General features: G+C 50.5%; 2 protein-coding genes across 6 annotated transcripts in view; one reads left to right on the plus strand and one right to left on the minus strand.

The window, feature by feature from the left end:
• The first annotated feature begins 3,212 nt into the window (after nt 1-3,212).
• SCO2 (synthesis of cytochrome C oxidase 2) lies at nt 3,213-8,434 on the plus strand. Of its 2 annotated transcripts, none has more exons than XM_080971119.1 (2): nt 3,213-3,328; nt 7,244-8,434. In XM_080971119.1, the coding sequence occupies exons 1-2, from the start codon at nt 3,273-3,275 to the stop codon at nt 8,223-8,225; spliced, it is 1,038 nt and encodes a 345-aa protein (XP_080827245.1). In that variant the 5' UTR covers nt 3,213-3,272; the 3' UTR covers nt 8,226-8,434. The 2 variants fall into 2 exon arrangements, with proteins under 2 accessions (XP_080827245.1, XP_080827246.1); XM_080971120.1 differs by lacking the exon at nt 3,213-3,328 and adding an exon at nt 3,754-3,772.
• Nucleotides 8,435-12,246: 3,812 nt separating this feature from the next.
• The window catches only part of NCAPH2 (non-SMC condensin II complex subunit H2), a 31,144-nt gene continuing 17,074 nt past the window's right edge, over nt 12,247-26,316 (minus strand). For all 4 annotated transcript variants that reach the window (XM_081022889.1, XM_081022891.1, XM_081022890.1 and 1 more), the window contains 8 exons: nt 24,694-24,747; nt 23,108-23,181; nt 21,612-21,720; nt 21,247-21,315; nt 18,584-18,639; nt 16,658-16,759; nt 14,481-14,630; nt 12,247-12,528 (listed from right to left, as the gene is read on the minus strand). In XM_081022889.1, the coding sequence (XP_080879015.1) occupies nt 12,388-12,528; nt 14,481-14,630; nt 16,658-16,759; nt 18,584-18,639; nt 21,247-21,315; nt 21,612-21,720; nt 23,108-23,181; nt 24,694-24,747 (755 nt within the window). In that variant the 3' untranslated portion in view covers nt 12,247-12,387. The remainder of the gene's footprint in view (nt 12,529-14,480; nt 14,631-16,657; nt 16,760-18,583; nt 18,640-21,246; nt 21,316-21,611; nt 21,721-23,107; nt 23,182-24,693; nt 24,748-26,316) is intronic.

Raw genomic sequence — 26,316 nt, forward strand, 5'->3', positions numbered from 1 at the left:
CACCTCGCTTAAGGGATCATGGAGGGCAGGGGAGGTGTCATGGAGTCTTGGAGAGACTGAGCCGATTGGCACCAAAAGCAAGAAAATCGGAGTTGTGGTTGATTTTATACAAATTTTTAAAGATTTTAGTCCATTTTATATTGATAATTGAGGTCGGAAACAAAATAGATACATTGTAGCAAGATTTGACACTTTTATGAGTTCACAAGTGGGGAGCCGTCCCAGCGGGGAGCTGTCAGCAGCTTGTCAAGAGGTTAAATGAGGCGTGCAGGAGTTCGCTGAGCTAGCTCTGCAAGGCAAATGCATGGTTCTGATTGGGTAGAACGCACCCATTGAAAGGGTAGGGAATACAGCTTCATACGGTCGACCCATAGTAAAGATAGAGCGGGAGGGAAGGCATAAGGTTTTGGGCTTATTTCTTCCGTAATAGCGGAAAAAGGAAAAGGCACTTTATTTATGGGGCTTGGGGTAGAGTGTGGTGCTTGTGCAACGGTGTGGGGGCTGAGGGGTCCATGTGGGGCTGGGTGCCCTTGAGGTCATCGCCTCGGTGATGACCGGCGGAAGGGTGATAATAATGGAGCCAATCTCGCACTCTGTATTTCAATTTTTCAAAGCTCTGCAATTTTAATCTGTCTCCATCTTGTTCCAGAATTTCCCAATATTTCGGCCATTTGGCCTCCATATTGAGTTTTTTCTGTGCCTTCGCTTCCATTGGTGACAACCATCTTGGGGTTTTCTTTTCTAACAAATCCTTATATCTTATCCAGACATTAAACAATGCTTTTCTAACAATATGGTTTTTAAACGCTTTATGTGCTTTTACCTTATCGTACCACAAGTATGCATGCCAACCGAATACATTATTGAAACCTTCTAGATCCAACATGTCAGTACTTTCAAGAAGGAGCCATTCTCTCAGCCAGCAAAAAGCAGCTGATTCATAATAAAGTTTAAGGTCTGGCAGGGCAAATCCACCTCTTTCTCTGGCATCAGTTAGTATCTTAAATTTTATTTGAGGCTTCTTGCCCTGCCAAACAAATCTGGAAATATCTTTCTGCCACTTCTTGAAACAATCCATCTTACCCAAAGTTTGCAATGTTTGAAACAAAAACAACATCCTTGGCAGCACATTCATTTTTATCACAGCAATTCGGCCTAGCAATGATAGCTTCAGATTTGACCATATTTCTAAATCCTTTTTCACTTCAATCCAACATTTTTCATAATTATCCTTAAATAAATTCACATTTTTAGCAGTCATGTTAACCCCTAAATATTTCACTTTCTTAACCAATGTTAGTCCTGTCTCCTCCTGAAACTTCTCTCTCTCATACACAGTTAAGTTTTTCTCTAAAACCTTAGTTTTCATCTTGTTCAACTTAAAGCCTGCTACCTGTCCGAATTCTTGAATCAGCTCCAATACCCTTTTAGTACTGGATTCTGGCTCCTGTAGGGTCAATACTAAATCATCAGCAAATGCTTTCAGTTTGTACTATTTAGCTCCCACTTGTATACCTTTAACCTCTTGGTCCTTTCTGATCATGTTTAACAAAACCTCAAGGACCGATATAAAGAGCAATGGAGAAATTGGGCAACCTTGTCGTGTCCCTTTCTCAATCTTAAACTCTTCTGTCACTACATTGTTCACAATTAATTTTGCCTTTTGTTCTGAATAAATTGCACCTATACCATTTTCAAAACCTTGACCTACCCCCATCCCCTGTAGATTCTTCTTCATAAAGCTCCAAAAAATGTTGTCAAAGGCTTTCTCTGCGTCCACAAATATCAAGACTGCCTTAGTATTTTCACTTGAAGTTTTTCTAGAATATTAATTATATTCCTCATGTTGTCAGACAAATGTCTGCCCGGGAGAAAGCCCGCTTGGTCTCAAATTGTTAGCCACCATCCATCCTCCAACAGCCTCCAGACACTCACACAGGACCTTCACCGCCTTCATAGGTTCTGATTTGAAAGAGGTAGAGCTGGGTATCATCCACATACTGATGAACACTCAGCCCAAACCCCCTGATGATCTCTCCCAGCGGCTTCATATTGATATTAAAAAGCATGGGGGAGAGGACGGAACCCTGAGGCACCCCACAAGTGAGAGCCCAGGGGTCTGAACACTAATTCCCCACCACCACTTTCTGAACACGGCCCAGGAAGAAGGAGCGAAACCACTGTATAACAGTGCCCCCAGCTCCCAGCCCCTCTAGACGGTCCAGAAGGCTCTGTGGTTTAACCCACAGCGCCACCCACATCCCATACCCAGCCAGATAGGCGGGGTATTATTATTATTATTATTATTATTATTATTATTATTATTATTATTACCCACTCCCAGACATCACCTGCAAGGTCCCCCATCGCTCCTTTGCAAACCTGTCCAGGGGGCAAAGCCTTTCCCCCCTTCTCATTCTGTTTGGCCCAAGGGTTGAATCGACCAGGGCTTGTGCAAAACTAGACAAGGAAGGGGGTTGTTGTTGTTTAGTTGTTTAGTCGTGTCTGACTCTTCACGACCCACTGGACCTGAGCATGCCAGGCACTCCTGTCTTCCACTGCCTCCCGCAGTTTGGTCAGACTCATGCTGGTAGCTTTGAGAACACTGTCCAACCACCTCGTCCTCTGTCGTCCCCTTCACCTTGTGCCCTCCATCTCTCCCCATATCAGGGTCTTTTCCAGGGAGTCTTCTCTTCTCATGAGGTGGCCAAAGTATTGGAGCCTCAGCTTCAGGATCTGTCCTTCCAGCGAACACTCAGGGCTGATTTCCTTCAGAATGGAGAGGTTGGATCTTCTTGCAGCCCATGGGACTCTCAAGAGTCTCCTCCAGCACCAGAATTCAAAAGCATCCATTCTTCCGTGATCAGCCCAGCCTCCCATAATTAGTTGTTGTTGTTGTTGTTGTTGTTGTTGTTGTTGTTGCAGATTGGCTGTTGTTAAGGAGTTGTTGCACGCTTCCACAGTATTATTTACTTATTGCATTTGCACCGCACCACCTTTTCTCTCTCAAGGTGAAATTATGCAAGGAAGGGGGAGAAACGGTGCAAGTGCAATAAGTAAATAACACTATGGAAGCGTGCAACAACTCCTTAACAACAGCCAATCTGCAATAATAATAATAAAAACTAATTCTGGGGGGAAAGAAAAAGTCAGCCCATTCCCCCCCCCTCGCGCGGCGCTGGAGCTCCCTCCGCTGGCCGCTCCGGGGAACAGGCAAGGCAGGGAGAAGGGGAGGGCCGAGGAGGTGGAGCCGGCGGGACACCCAAGCACGCATGCGCAGACTCGGCGAGGTCGAGCCCAAGGTGTCCGCCGGCAGGAGAACCCGGAAGTAAGGAGGAAGCACGTGGCTGGAGGGAGCAGATGCGGGGGAGGGGAGGGGGTGCATTGGGGGAGGGCTGCTTTGGGAGAGGGGAGGGGGTGCATTGGAGGAGGGGAGAGGTGCATTGGGGGAGGGGATGCATTGGGGGAGGGGAGAGGTGCATTGGGGGAGGGGAGAGGTGCATTGGGGGAGGGGATGCATTGGGGAGGGGATGCATTGGGGGAGGGGAGGGGGTGCATTGGGGAGGGGGATGCATTGCGTGTGGAGAGGGGGTGCATGGGGGAGCGGGATGCATTGCATGGGGGGGGGGGAATTGGGAGCCTGCAGGGGGTAAGAGCCTTGCTTGGTTCACGGGGGGGGGAGGAGATCAGAGGGGAACCCCCCCCCCCAGGTTTGAGTTGGGAAAAGGAGGGAGTGGATCAGAGGAAAAGGAGAGCAGGGTTCTGGTTACAGGTAGGTAGCTGTGTTGGTCTGCCGTAATCGAAACAAAATAAAATAAATTAAGAAATAAAATAAATTCCTTCCGGTCGTACCCATCTGCATGCACACAGAAGCTCATACCAGTATCTAACTTAGTTGGTCTCTAAGTTGCTGCTGGACAGGTGGGGGGGGGTGGAACTGGGCTAAATTTTACTTTCCCTGGTGCAGAAATGACTTCAAAGCAATCCATGGCGAGGGTCAAGTGGAAGCAAACTTTCCAACACCAGCAATGGAGGCAGATCCTCCCCACCTGCTGAATTTCTGCCTGCCAGAAGGTTGACAGGTGGAGAAACCCAGCCGAAAAGAGTGAAAGGTGAAAGAGAGCGACAAGTTCCGCTTCTCTTCCTCGCAGACCTTTGCCTGCCAACATCCTCACAGGGTTCGCATGAGCTTTGCCTCTTTCTCCTCAAAGCGTCCCGGGGAAGGGGTTAAATTGGGGGGGGGGCATTTTCACATTGCACCCCGTTCCTTCCTCCAGCAGGATCTGCTCCCCCTCCCAGTTCCCGAAAGGCCTTTGAGGCTTCCCAGGGTTTTTTGAGTTAGGACCCTGTTTGACGAGGGGGAGGGTTGCCCCAGAAGGGAGCGAGGAGGGAGCCTTAGGAAAGAACAATTATACAAATTTAAATACTCCTCGCTGGATCAGGCTAATGGCCCACCTGGTCCAGCAGGATCTGAACACGAGCGATTCTCTCCTCCTGCAGTTTCCAGCAACAGGGATCCAGCAGCCCTGCTGCCTCCAACTGCAGTGGGGAGAGAATGGCCTCTGTGGAAAGGAAAGGGTGGGTTTGGGGGCTGTGCCTTGGTGGCTCTTGAAGCCGCCCGGAGTGACTGCCCTGAGCTGCAAAAGTGGAGATATGAGGCCAAGAAATTGGGCTTTCTGAATCCACAGCAGGGGGTGGACTTGAACTCGCCACCCCCAGGCCGGCTTCAACTGCTGTGCTATCTTTGAGCTATTTAACAATCTTTCTCTCCTGCCCCCTTCCCCACCCATAGTCCTTTGGGAGAAGAGCGCTAGAGTGCTCCTTCTCAGTGGTTTCACATTCCATATTCCCAGATGAATGGTAATATAATATAATAATAATATAAATAATTTATTATTTATACCACAGCCACTCTGGCCAGCTTCCAACAAAATATTAAAATACAGTAATGCATCAAACATTAAAAGCTTCCCTAAGCAGGGCTGCCTTCAGATGTCTTCTAAATGTCATATAGTTGTTTATTTCCTTGACACCTGGTGGGAGGGCATTCCACAGGGCAGGTGCCACCACTGAGAAGACCCTCTGCCTGGTTCCCGGTAGCTTTGCTTCTCGCAGGGAGGGAACCGCCAGAAGGCCCTCGGCGCTGGACCTCAGTGTCCGGGCTGAATGATGGAGGTGGAGATGCTCCTTCGGGTATACTGGGCTGAGGCCGTTTAGGGCTTTCAAGGTCAGCACCAACACTTTGAATTGTGCCCGGAAACGTACTGGGAGCCAATGGTAGGATCCTTGTACCCCTATTTCCCTTAACAGAAGGCTTCTTGTTAATTATTGCTATTAATTGTATTTATGGCCCACCTTTTTCCTCCAGGGAGCTCAACCTAGCATGCAATTGTTTCCCCCATTTTTATCTTCACAACAATCTTGGGAGGAAGTAGGTTGGCTGAGAGGCAGCGGCTCCCCCAGGGAGCTTCCCTGCTAAGGGGGGATTCCATAAAAGCTTCTGTTAGCATTTCCAGTCTAACATCGCTCCACTGCTCAGACGCTCTCCAATTCTTCCTTGCCTTTTTTGGAACTACCTAGCTTGAGGAAGAACCTGGTGTTTCACGAAAGCTTGCACACTGCGCCGGTGTGAGCTCCTGGGGGTTTGCTGGGGGACCGGGGACCAGTTGCTGTGGCTCTGTCCAACCTGAAACATAGGCTGGTTGAGGAGAAAACGTGGGCAGGGGGAAACCTCTGTTTGCCACACAGATAAAGGTAAAGGTAAAGGTACCCCTGCCCGTAAAGGTACCCCTGCCCGCACGGGCCAGTCGTGTCCGACTCTAGGGTTGTACGCCCATCTCACTTAAGAGGCCGGGGGCCAGCGCTGTACGCAGACACTTCCGGGTCACATGGCCAGCGTGACAAGCTGCATCTGGCGAGCCAGCGCAGCACACGGAAACACCGCTTACCTTTCCGCTAGTAAGCGGTCCCTATTTATCTACTTGCACCCAGGGGTGCTTTCGAACTGCTAGGTTAGCAGGCGCTGGGACCCAAGTAACGGGAGCGCACCCCGCCGCGGGGATTCGAACCGCTGACCTGACGATCGGCAAGTCCTAGGCGCTGAGGTTTTACCCACAGCGCCACCCGCGTCCCTGTGTGCCACACAGATGCAAGGGCATAAATTGAAGTGGATCAAGGCGGGTTGGGACTGCTGATTCTCTTAGATTTGTCAGCAGCCTTTGACACGCTCGATCATGATCTTTTGGACCACCGCCTCGCCAACGTTGGGATACAGGGCATAGCCCCTAAATGCCTGTGCTCTTTTATCTCTGGTCGGGGACAGAGGGTGGCCCTAGGGAGGGAGATATCGTCGCACCACTCCTTGGTGTGTGGAGTGCCGCAGGGCGCAATCTTCTCCCCGATGCTTTTTAATATCTTTGTGTGCCCCCTTGCCCAGATTACCCGGAGCTTTGGGCTGGCTTGTCACCAATATGCTGATGACACTCAGCTCTATCTGCTAATGGATGGCCATCCCGCCCTGACCAGGCCACAGTGATCCATGCGATGGCCACCTCCAGGCTTGACTACTGCAATTCACTCTACGCGGGGCTGCCCTTGAAGCTGTCCCAGAAACTCCAGCGGGTGCAGAATGCTGCAGCGAGGTGCCTCACAGGATCTCTGCCATGGGAGCATATTCACCCAGTGCTTTTCCAGTTGCACTGGCTCCCGGTGGAGTACAGGGTCAGATTTAAGGTGCTGCTTTTGACCTTTAAAGTCCTTCATGGCCTAGGACCCTCGTACCTACGGGACCGCCTCTCCCGGTATGCCCCACAGAGAGCCTCAAGGTCCATAAATAGCAACACCCTAGAGGTCCTGGGCCCTAAGGAAGTTAGATTAGGCTCAACCAGAGCCAGGGTCGTTTTTTCAACACTGGCTCCGGCCTGGTGGAACGCTCTGTCTCATGAGACCAGGGCCCTGCAGGATCTGATTTCTTTCCGCAGGGCCTGTAAGACAGAGTTGTTCCACCTGGCCTTTGGCTTAGAATTAGTTTGATTCCATCCCCCTCTTTCTTTTTCCTTTCTCCTCCTATGAAGAGATTGCACCCTAATGTTTTAATGTTGTATCTTAATCTTTTAAATTGTATTTTAATCAACTTTTTTTTATTATTAGTTGTTAGCCGCCCTGAGCCTGGTCTTGGCTGGGGAGGGCAGGGTATAAATAAAAAATTATTGTTATTATTATTATTAAGGTTTTCTCCTTCTAGATTTGCCGGGATGCTTCGGTCCTTTGTCAGCCCGAGCCTCTGGCATGTGGTGCCAGGCCAGACCTCCCACCTTTGGGGGAGAAGAAGATGCCCGTTTCTCTGCAAACAAGCCAGGTGTCCCTTCCAGGCAGCCTGGCACAGCCGGCTTGCATCTTTGGTTGGTGGCACAGGTTGGCAGGCATCTCTGCTGAATCCCTTGGAAAAGGGCGCTTCCGGCTCCGCAGCCCAGGGCGCCTGTCTGGGAGCGAGAGGGGCTTCGCACCCCAGCAGGACACAGCGGCACGCGGCCGGCTGGAGGTCTTTCTCCCAGGGGACCCCGCAGAGCCCCTCGTCCGGCCCCCGCCTCCCGTTCAAGACTCGACTGCTCATCACGGCCCTCTTTGGCGGCGGCATCTTGGCCGGCTGGCTGTACCTGCGGAAAGAGAAGCTCCGGCAGGAGAAACTGAGGCGCGTTGAGGAGTTGCGGAAGCTGGCCCTTGGGCAGGGGGATTTCCGGCTGCTGGACCACACGGGGCGGCCCCGCTCCAAGGCCGACCTGCGGGGCAGCTGGGTCCTGCTCTACTTTGGCTTCACCCACTGCCCGGACATCTGCCCCGAGGAGCTGGAGAAGATGAGCCGCGTGGTGGAACTGCTGGACGGCGAATCTCACCTGCCGAGAGTCCAGCCCGTCTTCATCACGGTCGACCCCGATAGGGACGACGTGCCGGCGATGGCCAAGTACGTCCGGGATTTCCACCCGCGCCTCCTGGGGTTGACGGGCACCCCAGAGCAGGTGCGGGAAGTGGGCCGGGCCTTCCGGGTCTACGCCAGCGCCGGCCCCAGAGACGAGGACGGCGACTACATTGTGGACCACACCGTGATCATCTACCTGCTCAGCCCAGACGGGCTCTTCCTGGACTATTACAACCGGAACAAAACGGAGGCGCAGATCGCCAAGAGTGTGCAGGGACACATGGACACCTACCAGAGCCTCTTTGGCTGAGAGGGAGGCCTGGCAGGCGGCTCTCTCAACGCTGCTCTTTTGGGGGGGGGTGCTGTTTCAACTTACAAGCTTCTGTCTTGGCACCTTGTGGTGGTGAGTTCCGGAGGCTATGTCAAGGGAAAAATTACATTGCTACTCACTGATATTGCGTGTGTTCATTTACTGGGTTACCTGGGGGAGAAGAGAGGTTTGCTTTGCTTCCTACAAAATATTTTGGGGTGCTTTTTAACAAACGCAAACATACTTCTTTGTCTGTCCGCTGTGGTTTCCAAGAGCTGCAGCAAAGGCTTTCAAGATTGCTTTCCAAAGAGCTACTGTTTGTGGATGGGTACCCCTGCTGCTCCGATTCTTTCCCTCTGAAGCACAAAGCCCCCAGGTTAAGCGCAGATGCCCCCCACTATAAAATGGGCGTCTCTGCTTGCAGAAGTTTGGTTAATCTGGGGTACATTCGAGGGGCAAGGACCAGCTGTTCCCTCCCAGGGATGCTGGTTCATCCCTTCTCCTGCAGTCTGACAGACAGCCACAGCAGCTGCTAATTTTGACCAATCTTGCCTTCCATTAAGTTTTAAAATACTTTTTAAGATCACCTGAGTTGGGGACCATCACATCTTGCAACAGTGAAATCTGGTTTAAATATGCTGTCGTCTAGCCTGAATCTCTCTCTCTCTCTCCCCCCCCCCCGGCTATCTGAGCTGCAGTCTGAGGAAGAGAAACATCTCTGTCCCTTCTCCATACATGCATTTTATATCCTCCCCTTTTCTCCCCCCCCCGCCAAACTGAGAAGTCCCAAACGTCTTTGCTCTTGGCGCTGCTGCAGCCCTTTGATCAGCGCCAGCGTTTGAAATTCCCCTGGGCGCATTTTGCACCTGGCGGGTGGTGCTGGGGGTTAAGCCACTGAGCCTAGGGCTTGCTGATCAGAAGGTCGGCGGTTCGAATCCCCGCAACGGGGTGAGCGCCTGTTGCTCTGTCCCAGCTCCTGCCAACCTAGCAGTTGGAAAGCACCTCAAAGTGCAAGTAGATAAATAGGTACCGCTCCGGCGGGAAGGTAAACGGCGTTTCCGTGCGCTGCTCTGGTTCGCCAGAAGCGGCTTATTCAAGCTGGCCACATGACCCGGAAGCTGTACGCCGGCTCCCTCGGCCAGTAAAGCGAGATGAGCGCCGCAACCCCAGAGTCAGCCGCGACTGGACCCTAACCCTAACCCGACTCCACCCCCACCCATCTTCCCTCTCCACCCCCCTTTCTTTTTTCTTTCTTTTTTTTCTTCTCCCCCTAATGCCTCAACAAATGAAACGGATTTGTAAAAATGTTACATGAAAAAAAAAATACGAGGCACTACACTTCTGTAAAACAAGAAAATCCTTAATAAAAAAAAAAGCACCAGAAAAAAAGTTTGTAAATGAAGATACAAAAAACCAACAGCAGCTCCCCAGCCCAAGAGTCTGTTCAGCAACCTTTGCTTTTGCAGCTGGAGTCAGGCCAGGTAGAGAAAGGCCTTCCAAGGACTCACAGCCAAGGTGGGGGCGCCCCTTACTGCTAGACAGCCTTGCGATTTAGTAGCTTTGGGGTTCTTTTTGTATTTCCTTTTTAATTATTTCTGTAGGCTTCTCTGCCAGTAGAGTCACACCTCGAGATAAATACGTTTCAGGATAAGTATTTTCGGGTTGCGCTCCGTGGCGACCCGGAAGTAACGGAAGTTCCAGGTTTCCCTGCTCGCGCATGCACAGACGCTCAAAATGTCATGCGCGGAAGTGGCAAAACGCACACATGTCTTACGTTCTATTCAGGATGCGAACGGGGCTCTGGAACAGATCCCGTTCGCATCCCAAGGTACCACTGTATAACAACAGATTCCCGGTACACCTGGTGTCTTGCAGGATGCATGTGTAATTCTGTAGCCTCGAATTTACGGCTGAAATTGTTGCAACTCTGGGAGTGTTGCCCGCTCTTTCCATTTCCAAGAGCAGCAGTTATGTGTCTGGCTGGTTGTGGCTTCTGGGAATGCAGAGGCAATCCTGGAGCATGAACCCTCTAACGGCGGGTAGCTTTCCTAGTGACCAAATGCTGCTGCTGCTTCTGTGGCCAGAAGAGAGATACTATACAGCAGGCAACCTCCTGTGCAGACAAATACTGCGGCTGCACAGAAGCCTTTAATCTCATGCGCAGTAAAGCTTAACCACTGCAGAGCTTTGCTTCCTGGGCGATGGGCTTCGTGGGGTGGTGAATGCTTCCCTCCGTGAGGGAGCCTTCCCAGACCCGCTGAAAGTGGCGGTTATTAAACCGCTTCTTAAAAAACCATCTTTAGATGCGGCCACGATGGCCAACTATCGCCCAGTCTCAAATCTTCCATTCTTGGGCAAGGTGATTGAGCGAGTGGTTGCTGAACAACTCCAGGCACGCCTGGAAGAAGCGGACCATTTGGATCCCTTCCAGTCGGGATTCAGGCCTCATCACGGGACTGAAACTGCCTTGGTCGCACTGGTTGATGATCTCCGGCGGGCTAGGGACAAAGGTGAGAGCTGTTTCCTAGTTCTGCTGGATCTCTCAGCGGCGTTTGATACCATCGACCATAACATCCTTCTGGACCGTCTTGAGGGGCTGGGAGCTGGGGGCACTGTCATACAGTGGTTCCGCTCCTTCCTCCTGGGCCGTGTTCAGAAAGTGGTGGTGGGGGATGAGTGTTCAGACCCTTGGGCTCTCACTTGTGGGGTGCCTCAGGGTTCTGTCCTCTCCCCCATGCTTTTTAATATCTATATGAAGCCGCTGGGAGAGATCATCAGGGGGTTTGGACTGGGTGTTCATCAGTATGCAGATGACACCCAGCTCTACCTCTCCTTTAAATCAGAACCAGTGAAGGCGGTGAAGGTCCTGTGTGAGTGTCTGGAGGCGGTTGGAGGATGGATGGCGGCAAACAGATTGAGGTTGAATCCTGACAAGACAGAAGTACTGTTTCTGGGGGACAGGAGGCGGGCAGGTGTGGGGGATTCCCTGGTCCTGAATGGGGTAACCGTGCCCCTGAAGGACCAGGTGCGCAGCCTGGGAGTCATTTTGGACTCACAGCTGTCCATGGAGGCACAGGTTAAATCCGTGTCCAGGGCAGCTGTGTACCAGCTCCATCTGGTACGTAGGTTGAGACCCTATCTGCCCGCGGACTGCCTCGCCAGAGTGGTGCATGCTCTGGTTATCTCCCGCTTGGACTACTGCAATGCGCTCTACGTGGGGCTACCTTTGAAGGTGACCCGGAAACTACAACTAATCCAGAATGCAGCAGCCAGACTGGTGACTGGGAACAGCCGCCGAGACCATATAACACCGGTCTTGAAAGACCTACATTGGCTCCCAGTACGTTTCCGAGCACAATTCAAAGTGTTGGTGCTGACCTTTAAAGCCCTAAACGGCCTCGGTCCAGTATACCTGAAGGAGCGTCTCCACCTCCATCGTTCTACCTGGACACTGAGGTCCAGCACCGAGGGCCTTCTGGCGGTTCCCTCACTGCGAGAAGCCAAGTTACAGGGAACCAGGCAGAGGGCCTTCTCGGTAGTGGCGCCCTCCCTGTGGAACGCCCTCCCACCAGATGTCAAAGAGAACAACAACTACCAGACTTTTAGAAGACATCTGAAGGCAGCCCTGTTTAGGGAAGCTTTTAATGTTTGATGTATCATAGTATTTTAATATTCTTTTGGAAGCCGCCCAGAGTGGCTGGGGAAACCCAGCCAGATGGGCGGGGTATAAATAATAAATTATTATTATTATTATTATTATTATTCCTCAAACTGGGCTGCAAGGAACAAAACCAGCGTCACGCAAACTCAGTGAGTACAGCTCTTGTTCCAGCCGGCCTCCAGGTTGCAAACAGCAGAGGAAGGTTAGGCCTAAGGGCCGCAGGGAGCAGACAGAGCGGGACCCCTCGGCTTGCGCATCTTGACCCCCATGCTCCCAACGGAAACAAAATCCCAGAAGGGAACAGATCCCGAGTTTTGTCCTTGAGGTCGGTGCCCGGCGCTGAGAAAGGAAACCCAGGAATGACTCCAGCGCACGAGTTTATTGTGGCAAAGAGAAGAGGGTCGAAGCGGAGTGGGGAAAGGAGGGTGCAGAAGCTGTACAGAGATATATACACATATATACACACACAAACACACATGCATGTGCGCAGGAGGAGAGGCGTCAGTGCTGGCCGAGCGAGGGAGCCGTGTAGGTGCGGAAACGGTCGTGTGCCTTGTCCTGGGTCAGCAGGCGCAAAGCCATGGTGTCCATGCCCTCCTCCAGGCCAGGCGTCTGGGAGATTTCCACTGTGTAGTCGTTGGCCTAGAGGAAGACGTGGAATTAGAGAATTTTAGAGCGGGAAGGGAGCCCCGAAGGTCCCAGTACATTTCCAAACACACTCTGGTCTTGAAAGACCTACATTGGCTCTGAGCACAATTCAAAGTGTTGGTGCTGACCTTGAAAGGCCTAAACAGCCTCAGCCCAGTAGACCTGAAGGAGTGTCTCTACCTCCATCGTTCAGTCCAGACACTGAGGTCCAGCTCCGAGGGCCTTCTGGCAGTTCCCTCCCTGTGAGAAGTGAGGTTACAGGGAACCAGGCAGAGGGCCTTCTCGGTGGTGGTGCCTGCCCTGTGGAATGCCCTCCCTTCAGATGTCAAGGAGATAAAGCACTACCTGACTTTTAGAAGGCATCTGAAGGCAGCCCTGTTTAGGGAAGTTTTTAATAACTGATGTTTTAATGTGTTTTTGACCTCCTGTTGGAAGCCGCCCAGAGTGGCAGTGGAAACCCAGCCAGATAGGCGGGGTATAAATAATAAATTATTATTATTCCCAAGGAACCTGTTCACCTTTTCCTGTATCCCTACATTACTACAGAGAGATGATCCACAATTCCTGTTGAATGCCCTCCCATCAGATGTCAAGGAAATAAACAACTATTTGACTTTTTGAAGACGTCTGAAAGCAGCCCTGCTTAGGGAAGTTTTTATTGCTTGAAGTTTTATTCTGTTTTTAATGTTCTGTTGGGAGCCGCCCAGAGTGGTTGGGCAGACCCAGCCAGATGGGTGGGATATAAGTAATAAATAAATCATCATCCTCCAGTCCAACCCCCTGCAATGCAGGAATTCTTTTGCTCAACGTGGGGCTCAAACCCACGACAGAGGACCTTAAGGTCCATGAATAACCATAGTTTAGAGGCCCCAGGCCCTAAGGAAGTCCGATTATCCTCCACCACGGCCAGGGCCTTTTCAGTGGTGGCGCCAACCTGGTGGAATGCTCTGCCCTAGGAGACCAGGGCCGTGCAGGATTTAACCTCCTTCCGTCGGGCCTGTAAGACAGAGCTATTCTGCCTAGCCTTTAATTTGAACTTAGCCTGATCTTTTATTCCCCTTCCTTCCCTCCCCCTCCCGTTTTATGAAGATCACCTGCTCTGGGATCCCACAGCTAATTCTCCCCTGGTCTCCTCTCTGGCCCAAAGAGGACTAATTTAGCCAGCTAGCCCTGGTGACTATCTAATGTTTATTGGATGGATTTCCCCCAAAATTGATTTTTGAATTCTGAATTTATTGTTATTCAAGTTTTATACAATATTTTATGCTTTTTTTTGTTGTATCACAATTAACTGTTTTAAATTTGTTGTTGGCCACCCTGAGCCCGGTTTTCTGAACTGGGAATGTAAAGGTAAAGGTAAAGGGACCCCTGACCATTAGGTCCAGTCATGACCGACTCTGGGGTTGCGGCGCTCATCTCGCTTTATTGGCCGAGGGAGCTGGCGTACAGCCAATCATGTGGCCAGCATGACTAAGCCGCTTCTGGCGAACCACAGCAGCGCACCCAAATGCCGTTTACCTTCCCGCTGGAGCAGTACCTATTTATCTACTTGCACTTTGACGTGCTTTCGAACTGCTAGGCTGGCAGGAGCAGGGACCGAGCAACGGGAGCTCACCCTGTCGCGGGGATTCGAACCGCCGACCTTCTGATCGGCAAGCCCTAGGCTCTGTGGTTTAACCCACAGCGCCACCTGCGTCCCAAACCGGGAAGGGTGGGGTATAAATAAAAATTTATGATGATGATGATGATGATTATTAAATACCTCCAATGGGCCTGGGACCTTTGACCTCTACCCACCGAGCTGCAGCCCTTCCCCCCAAGGCTGGAAGGCAACCTGGCTACGATAGGAGAAGGGGAAAGGGGTGGGGTGGCACACCCAGGTGGACCCTGTAACCCCCAACCACAAAAGGGCCCCCACCCTCCGGCCTTTGGAACGCCGTACTCACCAGCTGAAGGGAGGCCAGCAAGCAGCGGCAGACTTCGAAAGGCGGCTGCCCCGCCACCAGGCTGGCGAAGGAGTGCCACTCGCCCACGGTGCCCAGTTTGGACACCAGCATGTCCCCATAGCTGTGGATGTCCAAGGCTTCGTGCGATTCCTACGTGGAGAGGGGGAAGCAGGTTAGGGAAGCAGGATAGTGCGCACCCCGGAAATGATCTCGTTCAGCTTCTGCCTTCTGGAAGAGGGTACAGGGTCATAAAGACTAGGACTAGCCGCCTGAGAAACAGTTTCCATCCAAATGCGATTTTGGTTTTAAACGCAGTGTAAGGTAGTCTTTATGTGAGTGCTGTAGATTCCGGCGTTTTAGGCGAATGGGCGTATTAGACGACCCCCAACTTTTCCTGTTAAAATATAGAGTTTGGGATATACTCGCCGTATAAGACTATCCCCGCCTGCAGCCAACTAGCAGCACTTACCGGCTGGTAGTTCTGGCAGTTTCGGGGATGCCCAGCTCCTTGGAGCCCTGGCCGAAGCCGTGCACCACCTCGCCGTGGGAAGGGGAGGCTGCCGCGGTTGCTGCTCCTTCGGGATAGCTGCCTGCTATCCGGCGGATCTTTTTCAAAATATAGTCCGGCCCCCCACAAGGTCTGAGGGACAGTGGACCGGCCCCTGGCTGAAAAAGGTTGCTGACCCCTGCCTTAAAAGGTAAAGGGACCCCTGACCATTAGGTCCAGTCGTGGCCGACTCTGCAGCTTTCATCTCGCTTTATTGGCTGAGGGAGCTGGCATACAGCTTCCGGGTCATGTGCCCAGCAGGACTAAGCCACTTCTGGTGAACCAGAGCAGCGCATAGAAACACCGTTTACCTTCCCGCTGGAGCGGTGCCTATTTATCTACTTGCACTTTGACGAGCTTTCGAACACATTTGATTGCACCCCACTGTATAAGTCCAACACAATCATCAAATTTGCGGATGATACAACAGTGGTGGGGCTCATTAGTGAGAACGATGAGACTGCTTATAGGAAAGAAGTACAGGGGTTAATTCAATGGTGTAAAGAAAACAATCTTATGCTTAACACCAAAAAAACCAAAGAACTCATAATTGACTTTAGGAGAAAGAAAAGTGTATTTTTACCATTGCACATAAATGGCGAGGAGGTGGAGAGGGTTGGTAGTTTTAAATACCTGGGCATTTACATCTCTGAGGACCTCTCATGGACTGCAAATATTAATATGGTTGTGAGGAAGGTGCAGGGGAGGTTGTATTTCCTGAGAATGCTCAGGGGACTGAATCTATCTCAGCACCTACTTCTGTCCTATTATCACAGTACCATCGAGAGTGTCTTAACCTATAGTATATTATCGTGGTATGGGAGCAGCTCTGAAACGGATAAAAAAGCTTTACAGAGAATAATTAAAATTGCCCAGAATGTTATTGGGCTCCAACTACCAACCCTGGATGAGATCTTCACGTCTCGCACTTTGAAGAAGTCACACAATATCCTGAGAGATCCCACCCATCCTGCTCACAACTTCTTTGAACTGTTGCCTTCGGGCAGAAGATATAGGACAATGAAAACACGAACCACACGCCTTCTGAATAGTTTCTATCCAAGAGCTCTGATTGCACTAAATAATGATCTCAGGGCCAGTTGCAAGAAATAGCAAGCAGGGAGTAGGAAGGAATGAGACAGGTTTTTAGGTTATGTTATGCTTTTAATAGGTTATGTTACATTCTGGAGTATGATATGTTTTTATAGATTATGTCTGAATAGGATGAGAGTGTTGGAGATACGTGCAAATGTGTATGTGAACCCGGTCTTTGGGTGGGTGTTTGATTTTCGTTGTTGTGTATACTGTGTATATACGGACAATGACAATAAATTTATCTTAATCTTAATCTTAATCTTAATCTTAAACTGCTAGGTTGGCAGGAGCAGGGACCGAGTAATGGGAGCTCACCCCGTTGTGGGGATTCAAACCGTCGAACCTCTGATCAGCAAGTCCTAGGCTCTGTGGTTTAACCCACAGCGCCACCCACGTCCCTGACCCCTGCCTTACAGCTACACAAAAGCACTTGAGGGTGTTGTTGGGGGGAGATGGCAAGAGATGTGGGAAATAGGCGGAGTCAGGCAGGCCTGGAGGGACACAGTTGCTGCCCCCCCCCCAAACTGAGCCTCACCTGCTCCTCCAGCTTCGGGACCACCATCTCCTCCCAGTCCCGAATGCGCCGGGACAGAACGGTCTCTCGGGCGTATTTCTGGGAGTGCGAGATGAACACTTCCTGGGGAGAGAAAAATAATAATAAATAATAATAACTTTTATTTATACCCCGCCCTCCCCAGCCAAGATCCAGCTCAAGGCGGCTAACACCAGGTATAAAAACAATGGATTAAAATACAACTTAAAAACAAGATTAAAATGCAGCCTCATTTCAGTAGAAACTCAAATCAAAAACTTTTTGGGGATGAAAACGTCAAATCTTCACCAAGAGTCTTGCTTTTGAGAGTTGCGGAAGGTTGCGATCCTGCTCTGAAGGAGCTCTCTGGTCGCAAAGGCCAACTACTGCTCAGAGCTGTGGGGCTAGCGCAAGGCAGACATTTTTTATCCAACCACTCTGATTTTTTTTTAAAATCCCAAACTGCTACTGCATAATAAGTCAGCAGAACACAACCCGTTTAGTAAGCCCTCTCTTCTTCCTGGAGAGGCAAAGTAAATGGGAGGCAGAAAGTGGGGCAGCATCACGCCCCGCCCCCAAAAGAGGCTGTTTCCAGATACTGCTTTCCATACACTTTGTCCTGTCCTGTCCTCAGGGGTAGACTGCATCTGAACATGGAGGGCTCATAAAACTATCGTGGCCACTTGCCACTGCTAGGCCCTCTCATCCAAGACTATCTTGGGCAATAGCTGCCCCCTGGATGGCCGGGGCTCTGGCTGCCTGTCTCAAAGGGTCCCCAGCATGGGAGGCAGAAATAAGGCTTCCCGCAACAACAGCAGCTAGGATTTTACTAGCCCAGAAATGGAACGATGAGAAGACACCAGCCAAAGAAGAATGGCAAGAAAAACTGATGGAATATGCTGAACTGGCAAAGCTAACCGGGAAACTCAGAGAGACACGGACAACAGAGACTTCAAAAAAGACCGGGAACCTGCTTAGCTATTATAATAGCTAAAAGTGTGTGTTGGGGGGGGGGGGAGAAGAACATATATCCTACTATTTCTAAATGAACTGAGAAAATTGGGTCCGTAGTAACCATGATTAAAGCTAACTTATTACAAAAGAATACATATAAACCAGCCTAAAATATTTATGGAAAAACAGGCTTTTTTGTAATGTTTTGGAACAGTACATTTAATTATATTGTTCAACCTTATGCTGCTTTCAACCTGCTGTAACATTCTGAGTATTTACTCAAATTCTTTATCTTTGCTTTACAGTGGTACCTCGGGTTACATACGCTTCAGGTTACATAGGCTTCAGGTTACAGACTCCACTAACCCAGAAATAGTGCTTCAGGTAAAGAACTTTGCTTCAGGATGAGAACAGAAATCGTGCTCTGGCGGAGAGGTGGCAGCAGGAGGCCCCATTAGCTAAAGCGGTGCTTCAGGTTAAGAACAGTTTCAGGTTAAGTACGGACCTCCGGAACGAATTAAGTACTTAACCCGAGGTACCACTGTATTTTATTAAGAAGTAAATCTTGAATTTTAAAAAAATCCCAGGGGAAGCAATAAGACGCGCTAGTGTGGCACGGCTAGAGTCTAGGACTAGGGCCTGACACCGTGGCTCAAATCTCAAGTCAGCTATGAAGTTCACTGGGTGACTTGGGCCAGCCATAATCTCTCACGGCCTGGCCTACCTCACAGGAATGTTGTACAGTTAAAATGGAGAAAGGGAGAACCACGAACAGGAAAAGGCGGGATATAAATTCAATAACAAGTGGTGGGATACACAGCGAGGCCGAGCGGCCCCAGGGCATGGCTCTGAAATCAGGCAAGACCATCACCTCACTAAGTAAGATAATCAGGTGTGAGTCTGGCCAGTGTTTTGATGGGTGGCTGCCTGGGACGCACCTAAATGCCACGTGACAAACACACACATGATACGCACCACATTTTTTTGCACGTATTCCTCGTAGTTGATGGCAGGGGAGACGTCACCAAGATCTGTAACCAAATGCAGAAATTAAGAGGTTCTCCTACACATCTCAGATTAGCCGTGGGCAACTGCCCTGCCTACATCCCACAGCACCAAATGCACCCCAGAAACGGCTGCAGGGGCCAGAGGCGGGAGTCCCTTGCAGACAACCACAGTGCCTGGAGACAGGCATAATAATAATAATAATAATAATTTATACCCCATGCATCTGGCTGGGTTTCCCCAGCTACTCTGGGCACTGACTGGCAGCTGCTCCCCAGGTAGGGAGTCTCCCACTTGGAGATTAAATCTGGGACCTTTTGGGTTCAAAATAGGTGCTCTGGATCTGAATCATCTTCATCATCATCATTTATTATCTATACCCAGCCCATCTGGCTGGGTTTCCCAAGCCACTCTGGGCAGCTTCCAACAAAATATTAAAAACACAATAAAATGTCAGACATCAAAAACGTCCCTAAACAGGGCTGCCTTCAGATGTCTTCTAAAACTCAGATAGTAGTTTATCTCCTTGACATCTGCTGGGAGGGCGTTCCACAGGGCGGGCGCCACCACCGAGAAGGCCCTCTGCCTGGTTCCCTGCAACTTTGCTTCTCAGAGGGAGGGAACCACCAGAAGGCCCTCGGAGCTGGACTTCAGTGTCCAGGCTGAACGGTGCGGGTGGAGATGCTCCTTCACATATGCTGAAGGCAGACAAGTTGTGCATTCATAGCAGTGACCAGAGGAGGAATGACGGCTGAGAGGAGCTCAGAGAGAAGAAACAGCCTGGGGCATCTGCAGCAGCACAACGGAACGCCTTCACCTGCCCCAGCTGCAACAAAACATGTCTCTCCTGCATTCCTCCATCGTCTCCAGACAACCACAGGTCAGAGCCTTCTCTTGATGGGGCCACACACTCACTGTACCCCCAACACACTTCGAAGCCTAGGCTTCCCTGGTCACCAGTTGGTGCAGGATAAATCAATGGTTCCTCTTCATCCTGGAGAAGAGTGACTAGTGGGGTGCCACAGGGTTCTGTCTTGGGCCCGGTCTTATTCAACATCTTTATCAACGACTTGGATGATGGACTCAAGGGCATCCTGATCAAATTTGCAGATGACACCAAACTGGGAGGGGTGGCTAACACCCCAGAGGACAGGATCACACTTCAAAACGACCTTGACAGATTAGAGAACTGGGCCAAAACAAACAAGATGAATTTTAACAGGGAGAAATGTAAAGTATTGCACTTGGGCAAAAAAAATGAGAGGCACAAATACAAGATGGGTGACACCAGGCTTGAGAGCAGTACATGTGAAATGGATCTAGGAGTCTTGGTTGACCACAAACTTGACATGAGCCAACAGTGTGACGCGACAGCTAAAAAAGCCAATGCAATTCTGGGCTGCATCAATAGGAGTATAGCATCTAGATCAAGGGAAGTAATAGTGCCACTGTATTCTGCTCTGGTCAGACCTCACCTGGAGTACTGTGTCCAGTTCTGGGCACCACAGTTCAAGAAGGACACTGACAAACTGGAACGTGTCCAGAGGAGGGCAACCAAAATGGTCAAAGGCCTGGAAATGATGCCTTATGAGGAACGGCTAAGGGAGCTGGGCATGTTTAGCCTGGAGAAGAGGAGGTTAAGGGGTGATATGATAGCCATTTTCAAATATATAAAAGGATGTCACATAGAGGAGGGAGAAAGGTTGTTTTCTGCTGCTCCAGAGAAGCGAACACGGAGCAATGGATCCAAACTACAAGAAAGAAGATTCCACCTAAACATTAGGAAGAACTTCCTGACAGTAAGAGCTGTTCGACAGTGGAATTTGCTGCCAAGGAGTGTGGTGGAGTCTCCTTCTTTGGAGGTCTTTAAGCAGAGGCTTGACAACCATATGTCAGGAGTGCTCTGATGGTGTTTCCTGCTTGGCAGGGGGTTGGACTCGATGGCCCTTGTGGTCTCTTCCAACTCTATGATTCTATGAAATATTCATTAGGTATCTTTCTCAACCCGCAGCTGTAAGTTGTGCAAAGCAGCCAAATTATTCGGCTATGCCCCACAGGGCTCTTTGGCACAAATAACAGAAATAACACCAATAACTCACCTGGCCCAGGGTGGGGCCTGACAGGCCTCATAAGGATGGTTGCCACTGCTGCTGTTGCTGCCCAGGAGGACTCGGAGCGGCGCAGAGCTCTTTTTAAAATGTTCTTTTTTCCTTTTTGATTTTTTTGTGTGGGGGTGGGGGTGGGATGGATATTTGGTTGGGTTTGGGGATTTGTTTGATTTTGATGTGTTTGTAATTTTTAGAGTTTTTTGTTTGTAGAAAAATAACTACCAAACTTTTAGAAGACATCTGAAGGCAGCCCTGTTTAGGGAAGCTTTTCATGTTTAATAGGTTATTGTATTTTAGTGTTCTATTGGAAGCTGCCCAGAGCGGCTGGGGAAACCCAGCTAGATGGGCTGGATATATCTTCTTCTTATTATTATTATTACTATTATTATCAGTTGCACAGTGCTGAACCCAAGATTTGCCCCCCCCCCCCATTGCTCCACATTGGGTTGTGGGTTAACTGACCAGCTTCCAGCTATTCCTACAGCCCAGCCCCCGGCCCAGCTAACGCCGCCTGCCAATTGTTACCTATCAGGCCAACTGGTGCCTCCTCTGCGGCTTCACCCTGGGGGGCGTCTTCGTGCTCCAGAAAGTCATCTGTGGACAGAGAAAGGTGGCGGTCGAGGCAAGTGCGACGGAGGGAGCGTTTGGGGAAAGGCTTGAGCACAAAGACTGTGGGCAAATGGGCACCGAGATTGGATGAATTGGCATCCAGAAATGTGGTTCCTTTGCCCCACTGGTTGCTTTAAACCAGGGGTGGGGGACCTGTGTGGAAGGAGCATCGTGTGGCCCCCCCATTGCAACGGCCAATTCTGGGCTGAAAATGGAGGCCCTGGTTTTGGGGGAGAGGTCCAAGAGATTCCTAGAGCTCAGCCCAGAAACTGTGGACAGACCTGCTCCTCCGACATCCATATGGCCCATGGCGTCATTGTCGTCGTCATGCTCCTCTTCCTCCTCCAGGGCTTCGGGCTCCTCTAACCGATTGGCCAGCTGCGCATCTTGCTTCAGGGGGAAAGATAAAAACAAAAACCAGGCCTGTTTTTGCCACCCTGTTCTCACTCAGGGTCACTCACTTTTCATGAGGTTTTGAGCAAGGCTTGCCTTCTCAGGTGGGAGCAGCCTTACTCTAGTCATTCATTTGTTGCGGTTATATCTGATTTTTTTATTTCAAGGTGGCACACACGGTTCTCTCTCCCCCCCCCCCCATTTAATCCCCGACAACAACCCTGTGAGGTAAGTTAGGCTGATACAGGCAGTGATCAGTCCAAAATCACCCAGTGGGTTTCATGGCTGAGTTGAGGATTTGAACCCAGGTCTCCTGGGTCCTGAGGGACGTGGGTGGCGTGTGGGTTAAACCACAGAGCCTAGGGCTTGCCGATCAGAAGGTCGGCGGTTCGAATCCCCGCGACGAGGAGAGCTCCCGTTGCTCGGTCCCTGTTCCTGCCAACCTAGCAGTACGAAAGCACGTCAAAGTGCAAGTAGATAAATAGGTACCCCTCCGGCGGAAAGGTAAACGGCATTTCCGTGCGCTGCTCTGGTTCGCCAGAAGCGGCTCAGTCATGCTGGCCACATGCTGTACGCCGGCTCCCTCGGCCAATAAAGCGAGATGAGCGCCGCAACCCCAGAGTTAACCGCGACTGGACCTAATGGTCAGGGGTCCCTTTACCTTACTTCTGGGTCCTAGCCCGACACACTAACCATTCCACCAACACTGGAAATGAACTTAATTGCTCCCAAATATTAGACAAGGGAGAGTAGCTCCTCTTCTCAGCCTGGGCCTTAGAGGGCTCTAGCGAGCCTCACAAGCGTCTCCAAAACCCGGGATGAGAGGCAGGAGGGCACTGGGCAGAGATTCCTTTTGCCAGAGCACCAGGGCTCCTCTTGCAAGAAGAGCACCAAGTATCTTGCATCAAATTTATGCACTACAGAAGCGGTGGTGTAGTGGTTGGTGTCAGGCTGGGACCGGGGTTCAAATCCCTGTCACTGCCTTCTCTCAGCCTAACCTACCTCACAGGGTTGTTGTGGGGACTGAATATTGTATTATTTATATGATGTTAGCCGCTCTGAGCCCGGCTCTGGCCGGGGTACAAATAAAAATTTATTATTATTAAATGAGGAGGGCAAGAACAATGTGTGTCCCACCTTGATGAAAAAAGCACTAGATAAACTTGATCATGCAGAGATGCTAGCAAACTGGACCACTTCTACGGGGATCAGAGGGGGCTCCCAACACAGACAACGCTCCCAGCTGCCACCCTTTTCTCCTTGCAAGTCGTGTGCCTATTCGATTGTGTTTCATCAGATTGCAAACTGCCTTGTCTGCACTGGCAGGAAATCAGGGGCGGCGAAGTTAAGCAAAAGCGAATGAATGAAAGGTCTCTCTCCTCACCACCCTCATCCTCTGCAGCTTCTTCTGGGCAGCCAAGCGCTCCTTCGCATGATTCAAGTAGAGGACTTCCAGATCTGTCCAGAAATGACAGGATCAGGAACAGGGTCTTCGACAAAGCCCAGCTTCTCTCCCCCTCCCCAAACCCCCTTGTCCTGCTCCCAGGCTCTGGGAAGCAGCTTTGCAAGGAGCAGCGAAAAGCCACTCTCCATCCAGCCCTTCTTCTGCAGAACTTGCTTTGCTGTTCCCCAGGCTCCCTGCCCCGGATTCTTACGTGGCTGACTCCAAAATCCCTTCTGAAATCCTCCCCAACCCAGCTTAGCTCTCTTTTCAACTTATACCAGGGGTCAGCAACCTTTTTCAGCCGTGGGCCGGTCCACTGTCCCTCAGACCTTGTGGGGGGGCCCCGAACTATATTTTAGGGGGGAAAAGAACAAATTCCTATGCCCCACAAATAACCCAGAGATGCATTTTAAATAAAAGCACACAATCTACTCATGTAAAAACACCAGGCAGGCCCCACAAATAACCCAGAGATGCATTTGAAATAAAAACACACATTCTACTCATGTAAAAACACACTGATTCCCAGACTGTCCGCGGGCCGGATTTAGAAGGCAATTGGGCCGGATCCGGCCCCCGGGCCTTAGGTTGCCTACCCCTGGTCTATACCCCCAACACCCAATCATCTCCCACTGCCCTCGACAGAGAAACGGCGATTCCTGTCCCAGATGTTGTGGGACTCCAACTCCCAGCAGGCTGTATGGCCAAGGGTCAAGGATGATGAAATCTGTAGTCACATCTATTTTCAAGCTCTCTGGAGAGGGGCTCCATTGCTGCTTCTACATTTTGTGCACATTTTGGCGCCGAAAAGATGCTCAGTGGCTGTGGCAGGGTCCCGAGACACCTGCCCGCCCATGTGGGAACATGTTCAGGTTTTATTAGTATGAATGGGCAGTTGGTGTCCCACAGGCTACAAGGCAACACCTGGGATCCGACTAACCCTCAGATACCATGTGTGTGCGTGCAAGGAAATTTTGCACCCACCCCAAGGAGAGTTTAATACTGAGGTCGCATGAGAGCTACAGAGGGGAGCACCCAAACCAATGGAGTCACATGACAAGAAACCAATGGAGTCAAATGACAAGAAACTTTAGGAAGAATCTTCTGATGGTGAGAGCCATTTGACAGAAGAATGGAAAACCTCTGACAGTGGTGGACTCTCATTTGTGGGAGGTTTTTAAGCAGAGGTCGGGTGGCCACCTGTCAGGGATCCTTTAGCTGCAATTCCTGCGTTGCAGGGGGTTGGACTAGATGACCCCTAGGGGGTCCTTTCCAACCCTAGGATTGTATGAGAGCAACGCCCAAAGACTGTAAATTGAACTCCCTGAAGGAGAGGCATCTGGAAGATGCCCAGAGTGGGGCCCAAAGAAATGCAGAGACTGCTTTGATATTTCTAACTTGCTCCCTGCAGCTTTGTTTGTTTCGTATTAAACGCAAAGTCAAGCATAAGCAAACTAACGAAGAGGGGAAGGCAAACCGACAAAGGACCCAGGACAATGACCTTCCCACGAGTTGCACCCACTCACCAGGGAACACTGGGCCTTTCTTCCTGCTTCTTTGGTTGCCAGCTCTGTGGTGCTCTGGGGAGAGAAGAAGCACATGCTCAGAGGGAGACGGCAGAGGTTCTCTGGCAAAGTGGCCCTCCTTGCTCCCTCCCTCCCTCTTCAAAGTGGCAAGGCGCTTCCAAGGCCAGGCAAAGCGTCAGGTCAAAGGGCAAGACGATGCTATGCAAGAACCTGGCATTCTTCCACCTTCGCCGTGCTAAGCAGCTGGTCCCTTGCCTTTCCCGCCCCGACCTGGCCACAGTGATCCATGCAACGGTCACCTCCAGGCTTGATTATTGTAACTCGCTCTATGCGGGGCCTCCCTTGAAGCTGACCCAGAAACTCCAGCGGGTGCAGAATGCCGCGGCGAGGCTCCTAACGGGGTCCCTGCCATGGGATCACATTCATCCAGTGCTTTACCAACTGCACTGGCTCCCGGTGGAGTATAGGGTCAGGTTTAAGGTGCTGGTTTTGACCTTTAAAGCCCTATACGGCCTAGGACCCTCATACCTATGGGACCGCCTCTCCTGGTATGCCCCGCGGAGGACCTTAAGGTCCAAAAATGACAACACCTTGGAGGTCCCAGGTCGCAAGGTGGTTAAATTGGTCTCAACTAGGGCCAGTTCTGGCCCCGACTTGGTGGAACGCTCTGCCACAAGAGACTAGGGCCCTGCGGGACTTGACATCTTTCTGCAGGGCCTGCAAGACAGAGCTGTTCCGACTGGCCTTCGGGTTGGACTCAGTCTGACTCTTATGTTTCCCTCCCCCTATGGTTTTGATCTATGGGCTACTATTAAAATGAGGCTGTATTTTAAATCGGTTTTTCTTTTTTCTTCCCCACCCCCCTATAATGTTTTTATTGTAATTTTACTGGTGTTAGCCGCCCTGAGCCCGGCTCTGGCCGGGGAGGACAGGGTATAAATAAAAATTTATTATTATTATCACCATCATTATTATTTAATAGAATCTGTATGTTGCTCAGTTGTGATGAAACTTCCAAGTCCAACCCTTGGTCTACCTCTCTTGGTGTTGACGACACTGGCAGCGGCTCTTTAGGGCCTCAGGAAAGGAGTTCCTCGTAGTCCTACCTGGGGATTCAACCGAAATGCTCTGCTTGCAAAGCGACGACCCTTCCCCTATGAACTTCAACAGTGGTGAATGCTAAGAATGAGCGGTGAATACTAAGACAAGCGAACTAATGCCAGTGTACTGGAAGAAGCAAAGATCACCCGTGTCAAAGGAATGATTGTTCAACATCAGCTTTGTTGGACTGGTCATGTTATGCCAATGCCTGATGATCGTCTTCCAAAGCAACTACTCTCTTCTGAGCTTAAAAATGGAAAGCGTAATGCTGGTGGTCAACAAAAGAGGTTTAAAGACCATCTCAAGGCAAATATAAAAAAAATGTAGTAGGAACACTGACAACTGGGAAACAGTGGCCTACGAGCGCTCCAGTTGGAGAACGGCCTTGACCAAAGGTGTCATGGGCTTTGAAGACACTCGAACTCAGGACGCAAGGGAGAAATGTGCTAAGAGGAAGGCACACTTGGCAAACCCTCACCTGGATCACCTCCCGCCTGGAAACCCATGTCCCCACTGTGGAAG

Source organism: Podarcis pityusensis (genome assembly GCF_964106645.2).
Source record: "Podarcis pityusensis genome assembly, chromosome: 10".
In the NCBI taxonomy this organism is placed as follows: domain Eukaryota; kingdom Metazoa; phylum Chordata; class Lepidosauria; order Squamata; family Lacertidae; genus Podarcis; species Podarcis pityusensis.

What these genes read in the sequence shown, in the direction of transcription:
- SCO2 (XM_080971119.1), top strand. Translation starts at nt 3,273, where the DNA reads ATGCGCAGACTCGGCGAGGTCGAGCCCAAGGTGTCCGCCGGCAGGAGA. An exon ending in GCCGGCAGGAGAACCCGGAA is followed by an intron (nt 3,329 to 7,243) that starts GTAAGGAGGAAG and finishes TTCTCCTTCTAG; the next exon opens with ATTTGCCGGGATGCTTCGGT.